The sequence below is a fragment of the Notamacropus eugenii genome, chromosome 1, assembly GCF_028372415.1.
Source record: "Notamacropus eugenii isolate mMacEug1 chromosome 1, mMacEug1.pri_v2, whole genome shotgun sequence".
NCBI lineage: Eukaryota > Metazoa > Chordata > Mammalia > Diprotodontia > Macropodidae > Notamacropus > Notamacropus eugenii.
The window spans coordinates 192629803-192649146 of record NC_092872.1 but is presented as its reverse complement, the minus strand read 5'-3'; the positions used below and the strand labels follow the sequence as shown (position 1 = coordinate 192649146).

At 32.8% G+C, this 19344-nt stretch overlaps 1 protein-coding gene across 3 annotated transcripts in view; it reads left to right on the top strand.

The window, feature by feature from the left end:
• Nucleotides 1-19344, top strand: part of CCDC186 (coiled-coil domain containing 186) — a 69732-nt gene that overhangs the window by 36177 nt on the left and 14211 nt on the right. For all 3 annotated transcript variants that reach the window (XM_072623175.1, XM_072623157.1, XM_072623165.1), the window contains 10 exons: nucleotides 2356-2482; nucleotides 3831-3959; nucleotides 9986-10198; nucleotides 11910-12029; nucleotides 13050-13154; nucleotides 13882-13980; nucleotides 14160-14246; nucleotides 15134-15276; nucleotides 16087-16342; nucleotides 17778-17967. In XM_072623175.1, coding sequence (XP_072479276.1) covers nucleotides 2356-2482; nucleotides 3831-3959; nucleotides 9986-10198; nucleotides 11910-12029; nucleotides 13050-13154; nucleotides 13882-13980; nucleotides 14160-14246; nucleotides 15134-15276; nucleotides 16087-16342; nucleotides 17778-17967 — 1469 coding nt within the window. The remainder of the gene's footprint in view (nucleotides 1-2355; nucleotides 2483-3830; nucleotides 3960-9985; nucleotides 10199-11909; nucleotides 12030-13049; nucleotides 13155-13881; nucleotides 13981-14159; nucleotides 14247-15133; nucleotides 15277-16086; nucleotides 16343-17777; nucleotides 17968-19344) is intronic.

The following is a 19344-nucleotide window of genomic DNA, read 5'->3' as shown; positions in this document are numbered from 1 at the left end:
GGGCACTGGAGAGGTCCATGGTGCATATGAGCTAACTAAAGAGAAACAGAAACACAGGAGTGTTTATTTATATGGGTTATATTTCTAGATATTTATCATTAAAAATTAAAACTGACAAATTTTTACAATATTTCTTAATTTAAAAAATAGCTATAACAAACCCATTGCATGTTAACATAAATAACATTTATGAAAAATAACTTTCTCAAAACAACACTTCAGTGAGAAGAGTGACATTGTTTTACATATTTTTTGCAAATCACTTCAATGTCTGACAGCTGGATTCTCATAACTATTTCTGCATTAATCTGTTGTGAATATTCTGGTTGAAGTATGTGGAAAAAAAATCTGACTTTACCCAGATATATAGTTGGGAAATCGAGGGATACTTTTTAATAGGCAGATAATATCTTAATAATGTTGTGAAAGTAGTTTTGACCTCAGATCCCCCAAAAGAGTCACAGTGACCCCTAAAGATCCATGGACCAAACTTTGAGAACTGCTATTCTGTAGGATAAAGTTTTGCCATTCAAAGCTGACAGTTATTCTGACCCACCAGCTTTTTCTAACCTTTATTGCCTACAATTTCATAACACATATAATAGCCCGGCTGTACTAGGACTACTCGCCCCTCCTCCTGCAGGGCATGGACCTTTGCTTTGTTGATGCTGTTTCATTTGTTCGGAATGCCCTACTTCCCTTCATTTCTACTGTGTAAACTCCATTCTTTTTTTTTTTTACTATGAAGATGTCACCTGTTCCATGAAGCTTTCCTTGAAAATTCTAATAAGAAATCCTATCATCTGATTCCCCTGAGTATTTTGGTTGTATGCATCATCTGCTGGGCTTGAGATTTATAGCAAATCATCTTGTACTGTTTTTTGTATCTATTATTCCTACTTTTCCCTTTTTACTATGTTTTAAGTTCCTTTAAGGCTAGGTTCTGGCCCCTTTTATATTCCTGGCATAGGACTGAATGTGATTATATAACAGGTATTGAGTAAATGTTTAGACTAATGTTTTTACTTTGTAATAAGGTTTGTTTCATATAAATTAGTTAGGAATAGTTTCTTCAGTCTAAAAATAAGAATGAAGTAGAAAAGAGAATTACTCTCCAACCTATTATTCCCAGGAAACTAATTTATTCTTTCAGTCTGATTAATTTTGTCTATGCAGAGTATTTCTAGATAAATTTCTTCCATGATAAATTGCTTAGTTGTTAGACTAGCTGTCATTTACTTCAAAATTCTTAATAATTTTTACCATTAAGTTTTTAAATTGAGTATTTTTCTGCTGTTTATGTGTTAACTTAGAAAAATCCCTGATTTATTGCTAGTTTTTCATTGATCAAATTAACCCGAGTTTTCTTGACTCTCCATACAAAATCTTTAAAATGTATATAAAATTTAATTGTATTAACTATGAAAGAGATTAAGAAATCTTAGTCCTCTAAAAATTGCCTTAAATTTAGCCAGTTATTTTGCATCATTATTTTCTGGTATAAATCAGATCATTCAGATAAATTTTGTAGCTTCAGGCACTATTCTGCAAAAAACAAAGCCACTTATTGCTTATCTTTTAAATATCCAATGAGATATATATATATCTATATATCTACACACACATATATGCTTGTACTCTTTACCTTATTCTGTGGTTCCAATCATGTGTCATTGAATATTGAGATTTGCCTTCTATTACAATTAGGAGCCCTCAACAGAATTAATTTAAGATTCAGTTTAACAAATATGACAGCTCTATCTTTCTTCTGTAATACTGGTTCTGTTCTGGGCACTGGGGATACAGATACAAAAACAAAAGAATCCTGATGTCAGGGAGCTTGTATTCTATAAAAACAAACTTAAATTGAATTTTGTTTTTCCTGTCTGTGGGGATCACATGGAAATGTTTGTATTTCATTTTTCACTATTTTCACATTACAGTCATATAACTATAGTGGAATATTATTCAGTAATGCATGTTTTTAATTTAAGTTCATACACAGGAAGAAAATGAAGGGTGCAATTAATATTCTCAGTAATATTAGGTACTTACTCAAGAGCATATGGTTTCTTTGGTATAGTTATATCACAGTATTATTATCAACTACTCACAGATCTCCACCAAACAAGCCTGCCTGACTTGCTTTTTGTAAAATTCATTCTGCAAATGTTATATAATGATGGCCATAGCACATTATGCTAATGAGGTTTGGGGCATAGTAGGGTGATTGAAAGACAGACATTTTGCTATGATCATGACATCGAAATTCACACCCCCTTAAAGGTGTATCTTGCAGCAATTTTTATATTTTTGGTTTAAATTTTGTCTGTATTCTGTCCCTTTTATATTTAGGTTAATTAAAGAAAACAAGAAACATCAGGAACTCATTTTAGAAATTTGTTCAGAAAAAGACAACCTAAGAGAAGAACTAAAAAAACGAACAGAAACAGAGAGACAACATATAAACATAATTAAACAGGTAAAAGGCAAACAATTAACCTTGAAGCCATAGGCTATAGGCGTACCTAAGTTTATGCAATATATAGTAAGAAGGGTTTTTTGTGTGTTGAGTATGTAGAGGGGAGTTTGTAATGTGAAGCGATCCTTTTAGTGAATCAATGAGTCTCATGCGCCCCTGTTTTTCTTTACAATAAAAGTGAATTTGTATTCAGATTTTCCCTTATTTTGCTCAGATGACGTCCACCTTTACTCATCTTGATGCTGTATAAATGAAAGGACATAAGAGGTAATTTAAACTCCTGCTAATTGTGGCAGAGCAATGATCCAGAAGCACTGATTTAAACATTTATATATTGGAATGCATTTTTGTAGCAGTATCTAAATATAATGCATTAATTTACTATTCAGGGCAGATTTTTTTTAAGTAATAATTTCTAAAAAACGTTGAAGGTCTGTCTCAGAACTGACTAATTAACTTTCTTCTGCCTTGGTTCGACTCTTTCCTATGCTATCTGTTTTTGTTGCTGCTCAACACTGGGCAAAGTGGTTCTTGCTGTGTTCGTTTCTTGTCCCCTTCTTGGGAGAAGTCAGAAGTACATGAAATATTTAAAGCTTAAGTAAAACCTTTCTTTTTCTATTTTATTTAACCTCCTAACCTGGCATCTTAAAAGGAAATAAGAATAGATTTTTTAAAAAGTACTAATTTTTGCTAATCTGGTGTAACTTAGCTACTTTTGTATAAATGAGAGTTAACTATAATTACAAATTTTTATTTACTTGGATGCATGTTCCTTGTCCTTTAGTTTGGCCTCATGAGAACCGGACTTTAATGGACAGGCAGAATTCTTATTTCTGTTAGGATTTTCATACTGTTGATTTGGAAATTCACACTGGCCAGGTGGGAAAGAACCAGGACTCTTTTTTAATGAACTTTCTGGTAATTTGACCACTTCCTGTAAGAGGAAACTATAAAATAACCTTTCTTTTTTAACATTTGGAAAATCATGCTTGTAACTAGAAAACCGATGGTTTGTGTTATTTTTTTTTAACATGTGTACGTTTTTTACTCTTTATTGTATAAGGTGACTGATATTTGTATAGTACTTTAAGGTGTACATACATTTTAATTTGAGTCTCACAAACTAGCTGAGGTACAACAGAGATACTCTATCCCCATTTTACAGATGAAGAAACTGAGTCCCAGAAACTACAAACTAATAACATTGCATTGCTTTTGCTTGATATTTTACATCTAGACTATTTAGTGTAGTTTTTCCTTTATAACATCATTTCATATCATTTGTCCAAATATTTATGGTAGTTTTAAAAACCTATGTAAGAATAATTTGGAAATATTTACTTTACAGTTAGAAACAAGAATAGAAGAACTCAATAAAGATATTAACATTTCCAAAGAAAAACTTGTAACGCAAGATACTGCAGCCAAAAATGCGATTCAGCAATTACATAAAGAAATGGCTTTTCGAATGGAGCAGGTAATTTCATATCATAAATTATTATAAATCTGATATCCTGGTGAGTATATTTCTTAAGTAAATTAACATCTTTAGGGCAAGAGTATCAGTAATGCATAAGAAAAAATTTAAGATAGAATTCATTAATACATTTGAATAATTGACTACTTGTTCTATGCAATCAAACATATTACTACTTTTGAAGTCTGCCTAAAGGATATTGTCTATTTTATACAGATGGACATTATTTTAAAGTGAAGCTTAGTCTGTCTTATTTGTTGTAGAGTTCTTAATATTAATTTGATTCTTCTCCATTTTGGAATTCTATCTTTAAAAGTTATAGTAAGTTACATACTCATAGGAGGCAGGTAATTCCCTCCACACTTAACTAGTAGTCTCCAGTTTCATCTTGAGCACCTCAATGTTGAGGAATTCAAAGTAGTCTGTTTTTAGTTTAAATTATTTGCATGTTCTTTATATCAAACCCAAATCTGCCTGCCTATAACTGTTGTCCTGTGGGTCTCCATGCATTAGATTCCCCTTTTTCACATGGCAGTGCTTCAGAAATTTGAAGAGAGCTGTTTTGTCCTCCCTTTCCCTCTTTTTCCATGTTTCTTGTTCTATTATTTCAGTCATGTCCAACTCTTCCTGACCTCATTTTGGGGTTTTCTTGGCAGTGATAGTAGAGTGGTTTGCCATTTTCTTCTCCAGTTCATTTTAAAGATGAGGGACCTGAGGCAAACAGCATTGCCCAGTCAGAGTTGAACTCAGAAAGATAAGTCTTCCTGACTGCAGCCCTGGAACTCTATCCCACTGTACCACCCAGCTGTTTTTTGTGTAACTGGTTTTAGACCCCTTGCTATCCTTTGTCTTAGTAAGTTACACCTTCCTTTTCCAAGTGATAACAAGCCTGTTTCATAACCCACCTTCCTGTTTTCTCAGGAATGGACAATAAGATGGCTAGGCTAAACATTCTGGAAACTGACTCAAAGAGAAGAAATATACAAATTATTCTGTCTCTGTTCTTCTGGCACGTCTTCCATTCTCTGTTATTTCTTAGAGATTATTATCCATGGTTCCAGATGACAAATACAAGCTTTCAGTACCTTAAGATGCAGTTTGTCTGAGACTGGAGACTTGAATTCGTTCTAAAACCACTGGATGCACTCTTATCATCTTATTTATCTTTGACATCAGTTTAATTTTCATTTTATTGTAGTTAACTGTAGTTTTATCAAAGATGAAAGCAAAATAGGAGTTAATAAATTTTTCTTTTCCTTTATCATTTAACATTACGCTATCTGTCCCAAGTAGTGTATCTCTGTGTTTCTTTTTTCTCCTCTAATTTAACTTTAAATAGTCTTAACCAAGTCCTTGGCACAGAATGTTAACCTTTCTGCAGCTTTTTTAGGTCCTTGTTATCTATTTCTGTTTTTGTTACGTCTCTCAACACTACTCCTTGTGCTTCTTGAGATGTTGTCTATCTGTAGACAGGATCATTGTTCTCAGATGGTAAATCTGATCTAAAAGTCCAAAATCTGTTCTTTTGAGACCATTTCTTAAGTTAGTTCTTCATTTGCCATGTATTCCTTTTTTTTTAATCCAAAGTCACAATCCTTGACTGAAAGAAAAGAGGCAAGAACTACCTGTATTCTGAAGTCCTTCAGTTTGCTAACAAGGACACATCCCTAGAAGTTCAGTTTGTTTCTTGTTACTGTATCATCCATTACTACTTGAAATAACAGAAGTTGGTTTTGTTGGCTTGATTTGATCAGCATTATTAGAAGGCTTCACATTACTATCAATCAGTTGGAAATTCTAGGAAAATATCACATTTAAATTTAGCTATAATAGTTTTAATGTAATTCAGTCAGTAAACATTTATTAAGCACCTACTATGTTCCAAGCACTGTGCTAAGCACTGAGAATACAAATAAAAGAGGAAGCTGGTCCCTTATTCCACCGAGCCTACAGTCTAATGAGGGAAGACAGTACACAAAAAAATAAGCTGAAAACTGGTAGAGGGGAAAAGGTACTAGGGGTTTGATGTTTCATAGCATCAAAACAAAACAGAGCTGCTGATCTGGAAAGTTCTTATCTCAGCCCTCTATAATGGAAGGCTTTGGGAAGAATTTATTGCTCCATTCTCTAGCCCTCCAGTCAAAAGGGAGAGGCAACTGAAGGAGTTAAAGAGGTGTTGAGTTTGAAAAATGAGTCCATCAGCACAGTACTAAGATTTCAGATGATTAGAGTAACTTTATTATATTTATCTCAAGTTCCACATGTCTAGGAGATGCATGATGTTCCATGGAATCACCCAAGCAGAGTTGCTGGTGGAAAAATGAAGAAATACCATGTAGCCAGGTTCTTGTTAGTGACACTTCACCAAGCAGTAAAAACAGATCAGTAGTATATCTTCCTATCAAGTTCAGTTGTAGGGATTCCTGATTGTTCTGTGGAACATGCGATGTTGCTTCTTTCTGTTGTAAAGCTCCAATAGCATAATTTCTGCTTTTTCTCTGCCCTGATTTTGATTCTTTTTTGGTTATTACATTGTTTTGCTGGCAGGGTTCGTTCTCGACTGATTTCTTTCATCCTTTCTATCAATCCATAATCTTCTATAATAAGCAGAAACATAGGTAGATATTCCTTTTCTTCCTCTGGCAAGTATTTATAGGTAGGTCATTGCCAAGGTAGGAAGACAAAGGAACATATAATGTGGCATCTCACTGAAATAGTTCTTCACTTCCAGAATATCTCCTAGGACTATGATTGAGTTACTGTTCTTTGTGGCTTCCCTAGTAAGCTATTCCATAATGTGTCAGGTGATGAATATCCAAAATTTAGTAATTTAGGATGTGTAAAGTGCCTATTGTTTGTCAGATACTGTGCTAGACACTGAGACTAAAAAGAAGTGGAGCAATCCCTGTTTGTAAAGGGGCTTAAAATTGATGTCATATGCTTTTTAAAATTGTCTCTAAAAGTTACCTAGAAACTAAGTTTTTTGTATATTGTAGCATGATGACTCCTTTTGTAAAGATGATAGTGATCTAATACTTAATTTTTGAAAATTGGTCATTTTATTTATTCAGTTTGATTTGGGACATACCCTAGATAGCAAACACTTTTTGATGACAGTGTAAGCAAATAAAAACCTAAAGAGTAACTTTATTATGTTTATCTCAAGTTCCACCTGTCCGAAATAGAACTTGTGTCTTCCTAGCAGACCTACTCATCTATTAAACTTACTGTCTGTCAAAGATACCATCATTCTTTCAGTCTCAGGTTCCTAAACATAGTGTCATCTTCAGCTCCTCACTCTTCCTTGCTAACCACATCTCCAGTGAGTTGCCAAATTTTGCCGCGTCTTCTTCACATAGCCACCACTTTTATCAGATGTCCACTTTTCACATGGCTCAACAGCTTCTTTGTGTTTATTTTCTTCTGATTCCATTCTGTCCTTTACACATCTGCCAGATGTGGGTCTGACCATATCAACTATCAGTGGTTCTTTATTGTACGTCAGATCAAATATTGAATTCCTCTTTTAAATTTCTCAAAACCTGGCCCCAAATTGTCATTGGACATTACTACCCAAATACTGTTCAGCAACCTATCCTTATCTCATTTTCCTTGTCTTTTTCCTGACCATACTCCAGGCTTAGAATTGCTTTGCCTCCACAGATGAAACTTCAGAGAATCCTTCTCTTTCAGTCTAAAACTTAAGTAGCCCCTTTTTCATGAATCATTTCTTGACTCTCATCCTCAATGGCTATAGTGCCCTCCTCCCTCCTAACTTTGTAAAGAACCACCTCCTCGTTATTCTTATTTTACATTTACGTAGTGTGAATACTTGTATACTTGTTGCCTTCCCCATTGGAGTGTCAGCTCCTGGAAAGAAAGAGTTTTGAATCCTCTACCGCTCACAGTGCCTTGTACGTACTAGGTGCTTAATAAATGCTGATGGATTGAGTGAGATATCTGATTTTTTTTCTTCATGTTATAAACATTTGCAACATTCACATGTTTCAGGTACTAGTCACACTGAATTTTGTCATTATTTCATTGTTTAAAGTATCCATTTTATAAAGCAAAAGATAACAAAATTAAGATTTTAAGCAAAATTGACTATAAATTTACAAAATGCAAGTCCTAATTTCCTCATTTGAATTCTATTATAAAAGATGTTCCTGTAGAAAAACAATTCTCAGATTGATTTTCATTTTTAGTGAAAAATTAAGACAGTAACCAGATATCCAGTGTTCTGAGGTTAAAATAAATTCAGTATTTTGAGAATTTTGTCAGATTTTCTTAACTGCATAGTTTCCTATCCATGATTCATTAAACCCATTCTTCATATCATAGGATTTAAAGCAAGAAAGAGAATGGAATCTTAGAGATCTAACATCTAGCTTCATAAAACACTAGATCTGGAATCAGGAAAACCTTAGTTCAGTTTTTACTCGTTGAGTCACTTAACTGCTCTGAGTCTAGTTCTTCGTGTGTACAATGGAGATAATCATAGCACTTAACCTCATAAGGTTGTTGTGAGGATCAAATTATATGCGTATGCATGTATCCCATGTATTATTCATGTTATATAGAAGGACTTTTCAAACTTTCAGGTGATATAGAAAATGTTAGCCTTAATAATAATAGCAATGAATTATGGCATTGCTGTTGTTATTTATATTACAGACATAATAGGTAGCTCCAAGGTCACACAGGTTATACTACCTATATAACAAAATCAGGATGTCAACTCCGGGTCTTCTGATAGCTAGTGTAATGTTCTTATCTGTTACCTCATTCCCCTGATTTCTGATGGCATGCTTGTTATTTCCTGAATTAAATGTCCTTTGCCTACCTTTGTCAGAATATAGTGCTGCTGTTGAACTCACACTACCTTAAAAATCCCTTCGATTTGCTTTAACCTTTGTAGTAGACAAAATGAGCGCCCTATCTTAACTCCCAAGTTAGAAATTCTGTAAGAATGGGTTTTAAAAGAGGGCTGGTGGCCTAAGTATAAAAGTTCTAGCCCCAGTGTCTAAAGCTCACCTAAACGAACATAGAATCAGAGTTGGAAGAGATCTTAGAAATGTCCTAATTCAATCCTCTCATTTGACAAATGAGGGGACAGAAAAAAACTTAGTATTAATGGTCAGTTTTCACACATTCAATCAGGTTGCTATTAAAGTATATGTGAATTCATGAAGAATATGTGATTTTGGTAGACTGGGAAATCCTTAGTGCAGAAACTACATCTATTTAAGCAATTCCTAACCCATCTTACTATCTTTTGTTTTTAAATTCCCTTCATTTCCAAATTAATCCTTTTCTCCTCCCAGGACCCTGATCCAGGTCATTGAGAATTACAGGCAGTAAGTGTTACAGGCTGCATTTCAAGCATACAAGTACTTCTAAAAATAGATTGCAGAATTAAAGAAAAAGGGGGAAAAAAGTGCCTACCCTCTCTTTTGTGGAAGGTGGGGGACAAGGAGTATGGGACATTGCATATACCGTTAAAGTCAGCTGATGATGTCAGTTTTGGCAAACTGCTGTTTCTTTCTTTTTTTTATTCTTTGTTACAGGGGATGGTTCTCTGGGTTTGGGAGGAGGGAAGGGTTGATTTGGAAATGAAGGGAATGTTAAAACAAAAGATTAATAAAAATTTAAAGAATAATACATTGGAGAGCTCTTCAGGTAAAGGTACTGGGAATGGCAGAGGGAGAAAAATATATATTATAATATTACTTTTCTGTTTAAATTGTCATTTAAATAATTTGTTATGTAAATATCTTGATGTCAGGAATGTTGGTAATAATGGCATACCAAAGAATTGAAAAGTATTTTGGCTATGTAATGGTCAAACAGGTAGCTAGATAGAGTATTGAGAGGTTTTTTTAGGACTTTTTTATATTAAATTAAAAACTTTGGTGTAATTCAAAATATTTAGCCTTGTTTTCTTACCTTACGTAAATAAATAAAAGAAATGAAAATGTCTGACGTAAAACTAAGTTTTAACTCAAAATATTATTAAAATAAAGGCAAACAAGAAATGTGAAGAGGCTCGCCAAGAAAAAGAAACGATGGTGATGAAATACGTCAGAGGTGAAAAGGAATCTTTAGATCTTAGAAAGGAAAAGGAGGGACTTGAAAGAAAACTCAGAGATGCAAATAAAGAGATTGAGAAGCATGTTAACAAAGTGAAACAACTTTCTCAAGAAAAAGGAAGACTACACCAGCTCTATGAGACAAAGGTAGAATGTTTTTGTACATTAGATAAGAGCTTCGCTATTTTCTGCATTTATGGTAGTTAATAGTCATATAATCAAAACTTAACAATTTTAAAAAACTTGAATGTTTTCTATTAGCCTGTCTCCCCAAATTACATCTTTACTAAGTTAGCATTCTAATCTTGTCCATAGTAATTTTTATGTGCTACCATGAAATACTGATTAATTTTTTCCAGAAAATAACCATTTCTTCCTTACAGGCATTTTTCACCTATAAATATTAATGTTGTAAATTTTCATTTGTATTCCAAGGTAAAGATTCCAATTTGATCACTTATGATAAGAGAATATAAATAATATCATTTATGTGTGACTTATTTTAAGAATTTGATTAGACTGCAGTCTCATTGTAGAGCATTTTAGTCATGTTCAGCATTTTGTTAGTCTTTGTATGCCTTAAGAAAGGATTTCATTACTAATGTGCCAAAATATGGCCTCATTTTATAGCAATGCAGTTTCATAGTAAAGACTAACAAGAAAATCATTATTATACCCATGTAGTAATTATTATGATATTTAACTAGATAAGTTGTAGGTAAGAAATGCGACCAAGTTCACAGAAATTCTAACAAATTCATTTTATATGTCATTTTAACTTTTTATAATGGGAAAGAAATAGAAAGATGTGATATGCTCATGCATTCAACTCAAATGGTGGATTAAATTTAAATGTCAGTAGTCATTCTAGTTTTCTAATTTGGCAATTTTGCTGCCCTCTTGTGGGTTGATTTAGAATTGGTTTTTATAATTCTCCATACTTAAAGAAACCTAAGATTGCACATTCAACACTACTGCAGGTTAAGAATTGCTATGGCCAAAGACATGTGTCTCCCTGTGGTCAGCTTCTTCCAGTGAAGAGTCTTTTTAAAGTTAGCTAGCCTGTTCATCCGATGACAAAACTTGTTCATAGAATGAGTAAGTAGTCCATACTTAAAGCCCTTTTCAGCTTTTTAAGACTGAGTAGAAATTGCAGTCCACTGACAGCTTTCCAGAATCCAGGGTTAAGTTTTTAAAGAGGTGACAAAGTAGAAGTAGAATTTTATTTTAATATATAAAGAAAGTTTAGACGCTGAAATTTTTAGATGTTTGAGTCTGGATTAGGTAGCAAAAATTACTAAGTCTTATGAAAAGACTAAAGAAGTTTTAAAAGAATTAATACAGGAATTTATGGTATAATCTGAGAGTTTCTCAACTAAGAGTTATTACCCCACTAGTTTCATTCAGTTTCATTTTAATGACTTTAACATATAAACAATGGGCATATATAGAATCAGGCTTTTTTTTCCTGATTCATCTTGACTACTAAATTCATTAAAGCTCATGGAAAGATTTTAATTTTACTTTGTTATTTACTGACAAGTTTTAAAGCAAGAATTCTTGATGTGAAGTCCATGAACTTAAAAAAACATTTTAGAACTCTATCATAATATAGTTGGTCATATGTATGCGTTTAAAAATATATTTCAAGAAAGGTTCCATAGACTTTACTAGACTTCCTAAGGGATCCATGACACCTAAAAGGTTAAGAAAATGTGAGTTAGAGAACTAACTCGGAGTATAGTTACTCTAGGAACATTCCTATAGTTGATCCTTATATGTATGCAAAATATATAGTAATTAATTGATTGCCTTAAATAGAAAAGTGAAAGTGTGAACTAATAGCATTGTATTTTAGGAGAATGATGCCACTAGAATGAGCAGAGAAATCGAGAAGTTGAAGGAAGATATCAACTCTCACATCATCAAAGTAAAATGGGCACAAAACAAATTAAAAACAGAAACAGATTCACACAAGGTTAGTATGGTAACGTGGTGGGATAACAATAGTCTAATATGTTTTGCCCTCAAGTACAGTAATGGGTAATGATGCCAAAAACTTAACATCATGGCATTTTGGACATATTATTTAGCTATGCATGTATAAGGAAAGCTTATTTGGACATTTTTCATATTAAATTATCTAGATATTGCATTCTACTCAGCAAGATTTCCCATTAAAAAAATAAAAATAAATGATTTCTCTATCTTTACTATTAAAAGACAGATTAAAAAAAAAATAACACGACTTCAACAGATCTTCAGATTTACTATAAAATTATCTAAGATGCTAAGCTTCTTATTTACAATCAGATGGCAGAACCTGATAAACATCAGTAATGTTGATCAGTGAAAAAACTGTTTAAAGCAATTGAATTAATAGGTTCAGTTTCTTAGAATTATTTTATGCAAAATTTCAAATGGATATTTTGACTCCAGATGCATTTGCTACTTAAAATATCCATTTTCTGATTAGATCTTTCTGAATCAGAAGAGTGATTATTGACCTTTGACTGCTTAAAGCTTAGCAACAGTTTTCTGATGATGGCAGTTATTAAAAAGTGCTTTTTAGTGTGCATTTTGAAGTAAAAATCCAATGTTTAATTTGTGAACTTTACTATTTTATTTTAGATTACACTTAGCCATCACATGTCAAAAGGTCAGAATTAAGGACATAGCTCTTAAATGAATGGCATAATTTACAAATTAACTTTTGAATGTAAATGCTCATTCCAATTTTAATTGAGATCTTTGTGAAATTAAACATTAGAATAATGTAACATTGGAACTGGATGGATTTTAAAGATTATCTTATTCAGCCCCTAGACAAGGAAATAGATGCCCAGACAGGTTAATTGACTTTCCCAGGGTCACAAAGCTGACAGAATATAGCAGAACCTGACTGGGCAAAAGTGTAGGCCTCCCAACTTCTCATTCAGTGCTCTTTCAGTTAACTTTATTAGCATTATTTTTGTTTCTTTCCTCTTTTTCATTTCAGGAAACCAAAGATAAACTTAAAGAAACGACAATAAAGTTAACTCAGTCCAAAGAAGAGGCAGATCAGATACGGAAAAATTGTCAAGAAATGATAAAAGCATATCAAGTAAGTGCTCCTTCACTAGCCAAATAAAGAAAATTAACAATATTATTATTTTTAAGCTTTCTCTGCTTATATGTTGAATGTATTTCTGCAGGTATTTTCCAATAAAATAGGCTGTTCTTTACATTAATATCTCTAGGTAGGGCATGAAGTTATATTTCAGAAGATTCTTGGGAAAAGAAAATATCTTGTTGAAGAAAAAAATGGAGTGAAGAATGTATGAAATTCTTTAGAACGATTTTTAAAATCTAAAAATTTCATACAAATACTTCAGTGCTGATCTGAAATATTTCCATGTAGTGGCAACATAGTACAGTGAAAAGAGCATTCGACTTGGAAGCACAAATCTGGGATTTTCAATCCTATTTCTAACAACTCTTAGTAGCTGTGTTACCCTTGACAAGTCACTTAACCTCTTTCAGACTTAGTTTACTTATCAATAAAATGGGGATAATAACACCTACTTCACAGGGCTGTTACAAAGCCCCAATGAGACGTTTATAAAGTGTATGTAAATCTTAAGTTCTCTAAAATTTCCACTTATTGATATCTTGTAGAATAGACACTGTGTTAGTTAAATTTTTACAGTGTACTTATAGCTGTATTAAAGTAAAACATTGGTTAAGTGATTTCAACAGGTAACAATATAATAGCAAAGCTTTTTATACTTTTGAAAGTGTGAAACTTAAAAATTAAATTCTCGTTTTTTCTTTTCATTCTCTTCCACCAGGAGTCAGAAGAAATTAAATCAAATGAATTAGATGCAAAACTCAAAGTCACAAAAGGAGAACTAGAAAAGCAAATGCAGGAAAAATCTGATCAGCTAGAGGTGAATACTTATGTTCTGTACATACCTTCTACCGTATAACAAATGCAGAAAGTCAGGACAGCTTCCTTTGCAAAAATGGTTTCTGCCCACTGCAAAGAGCAGGCAAAGTGTTTGGGGCAAGTTAATTGATTCGTGATGGATAACATTATATTGTGATCTCCTTTTTAAAATTTTACAAGATGCATCATGCCAAAATAAAAGAACTAGAAGATCTGAAGAGGACATTTAAGGAGGGTATGGATGAGCTACGAACACTAAGAACAAAGGTAATTGAATTAGTTATCATTGGACCAAAGAGAGAATAAAGTAACATTTTAAATTTTGATTGTGAATGGGAGTAGGTTAGAGGAGAGGTGGGGATTGCAGAGACATAATTATATGACAGAATAGGAGTTCTTGAATAATGAAATACATCCTGTTTTGTGCTTGTTTAAAGTTTTTGCCATTAGTGTGCTTTAGAATTTTATACCCATTTCAAAATCCACTTAAGACAATCTATAATATTAATGATTTGGTTTTAGGCATTTGATTTAGAAATAGTGTTGATAGCCAGTCAACTGGTAAGGTATCTGAACCCTTAATAGTTGGAGGGGAATCAATTTTCATTAAAGACTCTTCCCTACAATTCCTCTGGATATGTTAATGCCACTTTAATTTCTAATAGTCTGGGACATTGAATAGATGTTACCTATATACCTCATTTTAAAAAATAATTTTGACTTACATCTAGTATGCATCCTATTTATTGTGAAATACATTGTTAATGCTGTTATCCTTTTCAAAATTTGTCTACCCTTTCAAAATACTATCTTGAATCTATATAGCACTTTGTAACTTCAAAGTATTTTCATATGCGTTATTTCATTTTAATATAATGACATTCTGTATAATATATTTCATTGAATAGGACAAGTATTAATACTCTTTTTAGAGATGAAAAAACAATTAGGAATTAAGTGATTTGCCTTAAAAAAAAAAAGACAGGTAGTACTTAGTGATAGAAATGGAACTAGAATCCTGATCTCTTTCCTCATTTTGTTTTTTCACAACTATACCACACTGCCTTGAGTATTTATAGAATATTAATCTATAATCACTACAATGAAGTTTTATAAGAAACAAAAGCATATCATATAACATGCTTATTTGGCAGGTAAAGTGTCTAGAAGATGAACGGTTAAGAACAGAAGATGAATTATCCAAATATAAAGAGATTATTAATCGCCAAAAAGCTGAAATTCAAAATTTATTGGATAGAGTTAAAATTGTAGAGCAGTTACAGGACCAGCTTCAAAGGTATTAAATAAGAAACTTTCATTTTTATTTATCATTAGATTTTTTTCTATTTGTAGAGCGTATATTTTATAATTAATTACTCAGTAGAAATGAATTAAGTGAAATGGGCATTTTCAGAAGCAACATATGTCAATTCTACTTAAAATGAGTATCCTGTAAATTTTAATTTATAACACTTGTAGGTTTATCACTGTTTTCCATAACAATTCCTTTGTCAACTTTTTCTTACCATGAGGTACTGTAAGTCAAAATGATTTCTACAATTCCTGCCTTCATTTGAACTCTTTTAGGAGAGTGAGAAATTTCTTGTAAGTTTTATGTAATAATAGTAAAAGCATGTATAAAGCATTTTTAAAATTTGCAAACTGCTTTATATGTTTTGTCACAACAATCCTGAAAGCTCGACAGTATTATTATCATCCTCATCTTATAGATGAAGGGCAGACAAAAGTTAAATAACTTGCCCAGAGACATAAAATTTGTAAGTGTTTGAAGCCATATTTAAACTAAGGTATTACTGACTTGAGATCCAATGTTCTATCCACAGAAGTTAAGATGAAAATTATATTTTTAGGTAATGATTATAATAGTTATTTTTATGGCAGCATGATTTTATATTTTTATCCATTCCTTGTCATTTTCACACTAATATAAGTACATAATGTTTTTCCTTAAGAATATCTGAAAAACTGATTGGTTTATTATTTGACCTTGATAGAGCTCGATGCTGGATAAAAATTTTTGAGAACAATCAGTGTCTTTCAGCAGTCTTTGTACATCTTTTCATTAGTTGCACATTTTTTTCTTCAGAGGTAAACAAGAAATTGAAAACTTGAATGAAGAAGTGGGAAGTCTGAATTCTTTGATTAATGACCTACAAAAAGACATTGAAGGCAGTAGAAAAAGAGAATCTGAGCTGTTGTTATTTACAGAGAAATTAACTAGTAAAAACGCCCAGCTTCAGTCTGAATCCAATTCTTTACAGTCACAGTTTGACAAACTCTCCTGTAGCGAAAGTCAGTTACAGAGTCTTTGTGAGCACATGAGACAGACTAACACTGATTTGGTAAGTATGAAGTTAATTTTTACACCAAGGTAATGGAGAACAGAAAGGGATTGATAAGTCAGCATTGATGTTCTGTTTTAAGCTCCATTAAGATGGTATACTTGCCATTCGTTTTGAGCTATTATGTGCTTTCAAATTTTATTTATTTTTCTTTTTTTGTAACTTGACTTTCTCTTGACTTCCTGCAAAACCACACTGGGGCAGGGAAGTAGATATAGAAAAGAAAATTAAGATTTTTCAGTCCTATCTAGATTAATTATATGCTTTATGTTTAAATCTGTTGCAGTCGTTCCCTCTGTTTTCTTAAAATCTGATATTTCGCAGCATTTGAAAGTTTTTATGTATTGTCTTTTTAAAAAATTAATGTCTTTTTAAAAAAATTTATCTGGTATTTTTTCCAAGTTACATGTAAAAACAGTTTTTAACATTTGCTTTTAAAACTTTGAGTTCCAAATTCTCTCCCTCCCTCCCCTCTGTCCCCTCATTGAGAAGGCTAGCAATTTGGTATAGTTTATACGTGTGATTTTGTCAAAGAAAACATAGACACAAAAATATCTCGAGAAAAATAAAGTTTTAAAATAGTATACTTCATTCTGTGTTCAGACACCATCGCTTCTTTGTCTGGGATGGATAGCATTTTTCATCATAAGTCCTTCAGAGTTGTCTTGGATTGTTGTATTACTGAGGGATAGCTAAGTCATTCTCTGCTGATCATCTGACAGTATTGCTGCTACTTTGTACACAGTGTATTTCACTTTGTGTCATCTAATGTAAGTCTTTCCAGGTTTTTCTGAGAGTGTCTTGCTCATCATTTCTTACAGTACAATAGGATTCCATTGTAATCACATACCACTGTTTGTTCAGCCATTCCCAATTGATGGGCATTTTTCTCTCAGTTTCTAATTCCATGTCCCCAGAAAAAAGTTACTATATTTTTGTATATATTGGTCCTTTTCCTTTTTGTTTTTTATCTCTTTTGGGATATAAACCTAGTAGTAGTATTGCTTGGTCAAGGGGTGTTTATGGTTTTATAGCCCTTTGGGCACAGTTCCAGGTTGCTCTACAGAATGGTTGAGTCAGTTTGCAACTCCAGCAAGTGTATTAATGTCTGATTTTTCCCATTTTCCCCTCCATCATTTGTCATTTATCTTTTCTTTCCTATTATAGCTTACCTAAGGAGGTATAAGGTAGTACCTCAGAATTAACATGCATTTCTTCAATCAGTAGTGAGTTAGAGTAAAAAGTTGAAATCTTTGAAGTTGCCATTTTTGTGCCTAGCATCATGTTTAAGCATGGTCAAAAATGAAACATGGTAGGAAAAGCTTTAATTCTCAAAAAGTTTGCCCTTTTTAACAGTAGAAGAACCATTAGCACTAATAATAATAGCGGCATATATTGTAACATCACTTTTACTTTATCTTTGCTTTATATTCAGGAAAGTAGGTTATTAAAAGAAGAAGAACTTCGAAAGAATGAAAGCCATACTTTGCAAGCTGAACTGACTTCTAGACAAATAGAATTAAAGGCATTAAATACTCAAATAGAAGAACTGAAAGACGAATTGGTTACCCAAAGACGTAAACATGCTTCAAATCTCAAGGATCTTACCAAGCAACTTCAGCAAGGTTGAGCTTCTCCATGTCAATTTCTTTGTTTGTATTTATTTTGTTTATGAAGCTTTTATGAGAATCAACTCTTTAATACAGTAGCTTGTAAAACATTCAATTGTAAAACTATTTGGGAGATAGCAATGACTAGACCTTTACTTTCATTAATTTAGAGAATAGCTTGTGAGGAACACTTCTATCACAACATAATAGCAATCCCTTTTAAGAGGGTTACTGGGTGACTGCAAAGTTAAGTAACATGCCTAGAGTAACAAGCAGTATGTGTTGAAGTTGGGACCTGAACACAGGCTTTCTTGACTTCCAAGTTCAACTCTATGTACTGTACCATACTGCCTCTCAACAAAACTATATTCTCTTATAGTTTGGTTATTTCCTTTTAATCTGATGTTAACTTGTTCTCCCTGTTCCAGGATAGGAATGTCCCAGAAAGTGTTTATTAGTAGAATCGCAGCATTTTAGAGCTGAGAAGGACCTTCACCATTTTCTAGTCTAACCTCATTTCATATATAATGAACTGCTTAGGACCATCTTATAGTTAAGAGAGTCAGAATTTTTAAGTCTTATCTCCCAGCTTCAAGTAGCAACATTCAATGTTTAGAGCCTAAACTCTGAAAATTAGCTTACTCTTACTCTTTCCAATATGCTATACTACCTCTTTTGTATTGAAGATTTTTTAGTACTTTGAGGATCTATGGTTTTGGGGTATAGGTTCTTTCTCCACATAATTCTTCTATGCCCAAGTATAAAATACTGAGTTGCTGTGGCCAAAAAATTGTCTATATCATCTCATGGCCTATTTTCAAGTGATGAATTTCTCTAAATTTAGCTAGACTGGTCCCCAAGCAAAAAATATATTTTATCACCAAACTCATACTGTCTTAAAAACAAGATGAAATTTGGCAACAAGTTAGAATTGTTTGCTAGCTAAAAATACATGTTTAAGAGCTGGTATTAGCAGTAGATTGCTTGATTTTAGTTTTATATGGCCCTGAATTCTTCAAGTCCATGCCAGTACACACTTTGGACAGTTCCACCAAGTTGAAAAGGCTTTCAGTGCAGTCCTGGCAGCAAATTGTCTGTATGCCTGAGGGCTCGTGAAATATGGAAAGGTTCATCATCAGGTTGGTCAAATATATCATGAATTCTGTGACCATGGGAATGTTTGAAACAGAGAAATATGCAAAAGAACTCAACCATATGATTCTTCTTCTGTTTCTGTGGCACAGTGGTGGAAAAGTAGGCAGAGAAAGCTAATTTTTAGAGTTTAGGCTCTAAACATTGAATGTTGCTACTTTAAGTGTAGGATCCTTGTCCAGACAATGAATTTATTATTACTGGAGGAACGGAACAATATCAACACATAAATGAAACCAA